This window comes from Frankliniella occidentalis, unplaced genomic scaffold (genome assembly GCF_000697945.3).
Source record: "Frankliniella occidentalis isolate FOCC.00 unplaced genomic scaffold, Focc_3.1 Scaffold37, whole genome shotgun sequence".
Lineage (NCBI taxonomy): Eukaryota > Metazoa > Arthropoda > Insecta > Thysanoptera > Thripidae > Frankliniella > Frankliniella occidentalis.
Window position 1 is genome coordinate 38,939 of NW_026267167.1, and position 7,734 is coordinate 46,672.

The following is a 7,734-nucleotide window of genomic DNA, read 5'->3' on the forward strand; positions in this document are numbered from 1 at the left end:
GTATTCCTGGAAATGTCTGTTTGTAACCCTACTCGCTGTGCCCCGCCAGGTGGAGGAGGTCGTGGACGGGCTGCGGCTGGACGCCGACGCGGTGCTCCGGGTGCGGGGGGTGTTTGAGCAGGAGATGGAGGCCGGCCGCCTGGACCAGCCTTCCTCGCTGCAGATGGAGAACACCTTCATACCTGAGCTCCTAGACGGCACAGGTGAGGTATAAAAGAGCAGCGTGCTGAGCTCGTCGGCTCGCGAATGCCAATTTCAGCGGGCAAATCGTCCACCCGTGTAAAAAACATATATATTTTTAAAAATGGCTTAATTTACAAAGCGAGGCCGTACAAAGTTTTCGCGGTATAGCTAGGGGATCGTCCAGAAAGTATATCCGTTTTTCTCAGATGGATTCGGAAATAAATTACGGGAGCTGGGCGCCTGCAAGACCAAGATAGGCACCCCCGCAGTGCATGCATGCACTACAGGCGAGATGTTGCCTAAAGGTCAGGCGTCATGATGAAAGCTTGCACATGGCACTTTGATGTCGGCGAATGACGGGCGTACTTGCTAAGTGATCCCTAAGTGGTATTAGCGGGTATTGGCTACAGCTTCACAGTTAAAAGTTTGGACAAATATACAACAAATATGTCACTGTTGCAAATAAAAGTTATAATTAAACAAATATTGCTGCCATTCGAGTTTTTAATGTTTTTTGAATATTGTTGTGCGTCATATGGCGTTAATTTAGAAATGGCACCGGCGACGGGGCTTTCCCACGGATAATTTGTTTTCGTAAAACTCACGTTGCTTTTTCTGTCGTTGCGACAGAAAATGGCTCCTTCATGGCGCTGGACCTGGGCGGCACCAACTTCCGCGTCATGAACCTGGTGCTCAAGGACGGGCGCCTGGTGGACGAGAACATCGCCTTCTACCACGTCGACGACCACCTTCGCATCGGCTGCGGCTACCGCCTCTTCGACTTCCTGGCCGAGTGCATCGCCGACTTCGTGCACAAGCAAGGCCTGGGCTCCGGCCGGCTACCGCTCGGCTTCACCTTCTCCTTCCCGATGACGCAGAGCAGCCTGGACGACGGCAAGCTCGTCACCTGGACCAAGTCGTTCAACTGCCCCAACGTGGTGGGCATGAACGCGGTGCAGCTGCTGCGCGACGCGCTCGCCAAGCGCGGGGACGTCAACGTGGACGTGATGGCGGTGCTGAACGACACGGCAGGTGAGCGCCCGCGAGGAGTGGCTATGTGGCTATACCAGTAGCTAAAGAGGGATAACTAATTATTTAGCTACGTTGCCAAAAATTTTGTATTTTGCTGACAATTTTGCGCTGTAGTGAAATTTTTATGCTATTTTTTAAGCTAAGTTTTCAAGGTGAATTTTCAAGCTAAATTTTAGTTATACTTCAGCTACATAGCTAAAGTTTGGACTGTCAAAGGAGTTGCCTGTTTCTCACCCCTGACCTGTTCACCTCCTTTGCAGGCACGCTCGTCAAGGGCTCGTACCTGGACCGCGACTGCGCCATCGGCCTCATCCTGGGCACCGGCAGCAACGCCTGCTTCCTGGAGCACGCCCACCTGGCCAAGAACAACTCGCACCTGACGCACGGCGAGAAGGACGTCATTGTGGACATCGAGTGGGGCGCGTTTGGCGACAACGGCTCCCTCGACTTCATCCGCACCGAGTTCGACGACTCGGTGGACGAGGTGTCCGTCATCCCCGGCTCCTTCACGTGAGTGCTCGCCCGCGTACCACCGCCCTGCCGTTCCTACACTAACAAGTTCGCAGTGACCGCTCTTGTTTAGCTAATTATTTATCTATGTAGCTAAAAATGTTGCTATATTTAGCTAATATCTATCTAGGTATATTTAGCTAATTATTATGATAGATATCTACATAGCGACATCTCTAAATCTTAGCTACATAGCTAAATAATAATTAGTTACCCCCTGTTTAGTTGTTATTGTTTGGCTCAGCTATCTAGCTAATCTTTTTTCTCCGTTCAGGTTCGAGAAGTACATCGGCGGCAAGTACCTGGGCGAGCTGGTGCGGCGGGCGCTGGTGCGGCTGGTCGGAGACGGGCTGCTGTTCAGCGGCACGTCCTCCGCCGAGCTCAACACGACCTGGGCCTTCACCACGAGCATGGTGTCGCACATCGAGCAGGACAACCTGGACGGGCTGCACCGCAACACACGCGAGATCCTGGACAGCTTCAACCTCAACTTTGACGCCGACGACGTGCTCATCGTGCAGTGGGTGTGCCAGCTCGCCTCCAACCGGGCGGCGCTGCTCGTCTCCACATGTGAGTCCTATCGACACGCGTGTTACATCTTTAACATTTCGCACGACCTAACCCTAACATCACCGTGGAAAATAGTTGTAGGTTTTACCAGCAAATTTTCCACGAATAAGCGACTGTGAAATTACAATTCTAAATTGTAAAATTACAAATTCTATGGAATTCATCGTTGAGCAAGATATAGGGGTGTCATAAATTTACAAAATGTTTTGTAATAATTAGGAGGTAAATATTAGGTACAAATTGTACATCGTAAATTTCACGAGGATAATTTTGACAGTGGCACACCGTGCTTCCGGACCACAAAAGGGCTGCCTTAATTCCTCGGCTCCAACCAAACTTCACCCCGTGCCTTTCTCATTGAGTTCGGTGATTATCCCCAGTTGTGAAAATCCAATCATAAACTGAGACTGAACTCTCCTTGCCGTCGTCCGCAGGCCTGGCCGTCCTTCTGGATCGCATGGAGAGGCCCACCGCCACCATCGCCGTGGACGGGTCCGTGTACCAGAAGCACCCACGGTTCAAGGCCCTCCTGGAGAAGTACACCAGCATGCTCGCCCCGAAGAGAAAGGTAAGCGTCTGAAGTAGCTGAAGTACTTTTTCGGCTCGAGGAAAGGTTTGCCCTCTCTAGTTGAGTTTAAACGGCATAAGTATACTTTCAAAAAGGCATGTAGATACCACAAAAAGTATACATTTACGTACTGTGATCGAGTTCACACTTAGGTGATACCATGACATAAAAAGTGTGCCCTCACACCTGTTCAGACAATTAATTTTGACGTTAATTTTGTTTTTGTCACGTTTCGCAGAGAAAGTTCCTGCTCGCCGAGGACGGCAGCGGCAAGGGCGCGGGTCTGGTGGCGGCCATCGCGGAGAAGCTACGGCTGCGGAACAACAACAGCTCCCTGTGAAGGAGAAGAGGAAGAAGAAGAAGTGGAGCGACTGCGAGGAGAAAGAGGACCTGAAGGCGAGAAACCTTACCGTCACCGCAGTGGAGGGGGAGGATCGACGCTGACGCCCGATGATGACCGCCCCCGTAGCGCTGCTGGACCAACGGGGCCCAACACGCGCCTGCGCGCACGGACCTCGCCATAAGACATTCCAGAGAGTCACACCGCTGTTTGGACCGACCCTCCCCCCAACCCCCCCAATCTCCCCGTTCCTGCCGCAGATGGCGCGCACACTGCTAGTCACTCGTATGTAAACCACCCCACGCCTCTGCGTGCTACCCCCCTCCCCCTCAAAAAACAACAACAAAACAAACAAAGACGTCACAGGATGTATGTCGTATTGACGTCGATATGACTTTAAAAATTGGTCCACGAAATGAGTCAAAAATTTTAAGAGGCTGAAAACTGTTCACTTGTGTTTACTATGGGAAATAGCCCCGGGGGAGGACGCCATGACTTCACTGTAAATAGCTATTAGTAATTATAGTAATAATGTTAATAGTTGTGTAAGTTAAGCCTGGAGACAGACTAGGTTGATATTTTAGACTGTATATATGGAGAGATGCCCGGGCAGGCCCCGAGGTCCCCGTCGTACGGACGGCTGTTATTCGATGTGTAAATAGTTTTTATTATTTTACGTGAGATGGTATGTTGTGTGCGTGTGTGTGCGTCTCTCTCTGTGTCTCTCTCTCTAAAAGCAAAAGAGAGAGAGAGAGAGAGAGAGTGAGGTATGGAGAAGAGAGAGAGTATCATTCCCTCTCTCTTGAGTTTGTCCGGCGGGCGGGGTATTGGAGGATACGCTACGTTTCCTGGAAACTCTCTAATAATATACCCCTCCCGTGTGTGCGACTGTCCGCTCGTGTCCCAAAACGAGAGTATGAGCGAGCAGACTCGGGAAAAATAACCAAAGGTGTTAGGACACCACCCTTTACGGGGGTGCGTGAGCTGTTTTTGAGTTTAATCTCTATTTAGAAGCACTATGGAATTTCCGTAAAAGAAGGTGCTAAAAGTTTGTGCCTGTAGCGGTTTAATGCTTTCATCTTCTCTTTAGCACCTGTTAGAGGCGTGACCCAACATACCTTTGGCTTTTTTTTACCAGTGCTCTTCTCGCTGGGATAGCGGCGTCAATTTGTGATATGTGATTTCGTAAATGTCCCAATAAAGTGCCATACTAAAGCAAGCATGTGATGAGCGTTGGTAAAAGCGTTTTGCGCCGTTTTGTCAGGATCTGTGATTTTATTTGTGTACTCGCGTCGCACAGGGGACGCGATATTACCTGCCACATTCGTGTGTGTTATGCGTATTGTACGTCGTCCTTATGGCAGCACGGTGTTTACGTATTTGCAGTCCACGCTGGAAAAGGGGGGAGGGGAGGAGGGCGTTGTAATCAGCCTGACTTGACTCGCCCCATCCCAAACTGCCCCCCCCCCCTCTTGAAACTCAACTGTGATACAGTCCAAAAAGTTGAAAGGGCAATACCATGAGCACCGCTTGCACATCATACTTGCAACTGTCACATGTGTCACGCTTAAAAGTGTAGTAGTACCACTCTGCACTTTTAAGCGTGATACATGTGTGGTACTTCAGTTGCAAGTGTGATACATGCTACAGTTTGAACTGTGATACTCATGGTATTGCACTTGTAGCTGTTGGACTGCATCGCACTCGAGTTTCCAGAGCAACAAGGGCACCAAGCAAACCAAGCTTTGAATGATAATGTCGATAGGAAAACGGAGTTATATTTCGTATATTGCTTTTGTAGTAAATAGATTTTGGAAATGATATAAAAAATATTAAAAAGAGAATCAATTTACAACTTCTATATGCCGTACATATTTATTGTCCGGGTATTGGAAATGAGAACTTAAAGTTAAACTACCACTATCAATATCAGTTTGGCCTTTGGCCCGACACTGACGGCTATCCTAAAGCTGACAACATCGCGCAAAACTCCACGAAACGGAGACACACTGTCGCCTTCTCAAACAGAACAAACGGAATCTGAATCCATCTGTTAAAAGTCACCCCTGAAAGTAACGTCGTTTCTTTCCCAGAATTCATTCGGGAAAACTTACGCGCGCGAGGGCGGCTCGGCGCCTGCGAGACTCGGGGTAGGCCACCCCGCTGTACACGCATGCACCGTGGGCGATATGTTGCCCACCCACCAGGCGCTATGAGAGCTTGCACCGCTTGCACGGACTGTGAACTTGGCAGGCAGGTTACCCAACGGCGAAAGGCGGACGCTTACTTTCTGGATGATCCGGCACGGATGATCCCGTGGGTGCGTGCGAGACGATGATGGTGGCCAATTTTAAATGTCCAGCCGACCAGAGAAATAAAATATAGATCATGGTGGGCGGCGGGAAAGTTGCGCGCCCTGCTCGACCAATGGCAGCTCTCCCGAACTGGAGCTGCTAACCATTATCCCCCCTCCCCCTCCCTCCCCCCTTTTCTCCGGATGCTCCATGGAGAGCAAAACCGCGCGGCATTTATTTGCATCAAATGATCAAACACAATTGGTTCCTCATTCCGTGCCGCAACCCACACACACACAGCACGTACCGTATCATCACCGCAAAATGAAATTAGTTCTTTCGGTGGCGCGAATATTATAGAGATGAGATTCCATGATTCCATTCTTATCACTACGTGCTGAATGCACACGCAGCACGTATCGCGCCCGTCCTGACGGGGCTCTTGCCGAGGGCTACTTCACTCAAACAAAAGATCAGCGTAGGGTACACCCTCAAAAGTAAAGGAAAAATGACAGAAAAATTATTTTAAAAAATAAATTGAAAAATTAGTTTAAATCAAGGTAATCCAGGGCAGTTCAGAAAAAAAATATAAGTGTACGCTTGAGTTTATGGTGAAGTTCCACTCGTCTTTTAGACACGTTTTCTGTTTCACACTGTTTCTGCTATCTGCCGGCGGTGCGGCGTCACAGCTCGGCCAGGCGCTGCACCTCGCCGATGACGAGGTCCATGTCCTCGGTGCGCGGCGGCGGGTGGCACGTCGTCAGCATCCGGAAGAAGTTGACGTGGCCCTTGTGCGGGAGCGGGCAGTAGCCGACGAGCAGGGTCCCGGCCAGGGCCATGCGCTCCTTGACGGTGGGCGCGACCTGGAACCAGGCCGAACACGTCAGAGGCCCCCGAGGGGCTATTCACTCCAAAATAAATCAGTGAACACCACCAACCAAAAGATATCCCGAAAAAAATCAGAAAAAAAGAAACAAGTCAGAAAAAATCAGATAAGAGGTCAGGAAAAATTAAAGAAAATCAGAGCAAAAATCAGGACCATTATCGGTGGCCCATTTTGTGTTTCACACATAGACATGTTTTTAAACTTACCGCGGCTACTTGACCCCACCACTGCTCGTCCTCCTTCTGACCGCGGAGGCGCTTGGGGATGTACCAGAAGCACACGTTGGTGCAGTCCAGCGCCTCGCTGACGAGCCGGAAGCCCTCCGTGTCGCGGACCCGGGACTGGAAGTAGCTGCAGCACATCGGGGACACAACAACGCACTCAGGACGAGGAGGGACGCATCGGGGAGCCTCCGGTAAAGGGTTTGAAACTGTTTAAAGTTTCAGGAAAATTTTAGGGGAAATGGAAAATTTCCCAGACTTTGGAAGATTTCCGTTATTTCCCAGACTTTGGAAGTTTTCCGTTATTTTCCGGGAACTTTCGGTAATTTTCCGGAAGTATTCCGGAAAATTTTGGAAATTTTCAGCCCAACTCCGATATTTATTGTCCAATTTTCGGTCCCCCGATAACTCAAATACAAGGCCTCCTCAAAATTTTAGTGTTTTCTTATATCATGGAGACAAAACAGTAAAATTTTGGAGAGTTTTGTCTGAGACCGAGACCAAAAGAGGTGGCAAAAAAAAACAAGAGACGCGTGTGTTTTTGTACCTGGCGCAGGCGACGGCGTTGTCGACGAGCGCGCCGAGGCCCTGGTCGCCGCGCGCCTTCCACATGAGCCACAGCTTGAAGGCGTCCACCTTGCGGCCGCACTGAACCGACTTGTCGCCCGTGTCCCACGACACGTCGTAGAACTTGTCCTGCTGGAAGAGGTACTCGGCGGCGGCGGCGTTGCAGCGGTGCAGGAGGCCCGGCTGGCGCACCAGGAACACGGAGCACTGCAGCGGCGCGCCGAGCATCTTGTGCGGGTTCCACGACACCGAGTCGGCGCGCGCCAGCCCGGCCAGGCGGGGCGCGTGCCTCGCGGAGAGGATGAGGGAGCCGCCCCAGCAGGCCTGCGTGCCGGGAAAGAAGAACGATTTGACCTGAACCCCGAGAGCTGGACGAGGGAAACCTAATTATTTAGCTATAGCTCAAAAAATAAGTAATGGCCACAGAGCTAGATAGCCAACGTTTTGCGACGTAGCTGAATGTTTAGCCACATAGCTAGTATTTTTATTCCGTAATGATACACGATTTTTGTGTTTCTTTTTGAATCTACTGTCATAAAACTGCTTTTCCTTCCTGCTTTGCC

The 7,734-nt window shown here is 50.3% G+C and overlaps 2 protein-coding genes across 2 annotated transcripts in view; one reads left to right on the forward strand and one right to left on the reverse strand.

Annotated features, from left to right (window-relative positions):
* Window positions 1-49: 49 nt before the first annotated feature.
* On the forward strand, window positions 50-4,423 carry LOC113205114 (hexokinase-2; the record flags this gene model as incomplete). The annotated part of the gene is given in 6 exon segments (XM_052266352.1): window positions 50-203; window positions 814-1,215; window positions 1,476-1,725; window positions 2,000-2,295; window positions 2,730-2,863; window positions 3,102-4,423. Coding segments are annotated over 6 exon segments (1,338 nt in total), but the record flags the coding sequence as incomplete, so codon positions are not given.
* A 636-nt stretch (window positions 4,424-5,059) lies between these two features.
* Window positions 5,060-7,734, reverse strand: part of LOC113205115 (cysteine sulfinic acid decarboxylase) — an 8,090-nt gene continuing 5,415 nt past the window's right edge. The window contains exons 6-8 of the mRNA XM_052266351.1: window positions 7,152-7,495; window positions 6,590-6,734; window positions 5,060-6,360 (exon numbers count right to left, since the gene is read on the reverse strand). Of these exons, the coding sequence (XP_052122311.1) occupies window positions 6,181-6,360; window positions 6,590-6,734; window positions 7,152-7,495 (669 nt within the window). The 3' untranslated portion in view covers window positions 5,060-6,180. The remainder of the gene's footprint in view (window positions 6,361-6,589; window positions 6,735-7,151; window positions 7,496-7,734) is intronic.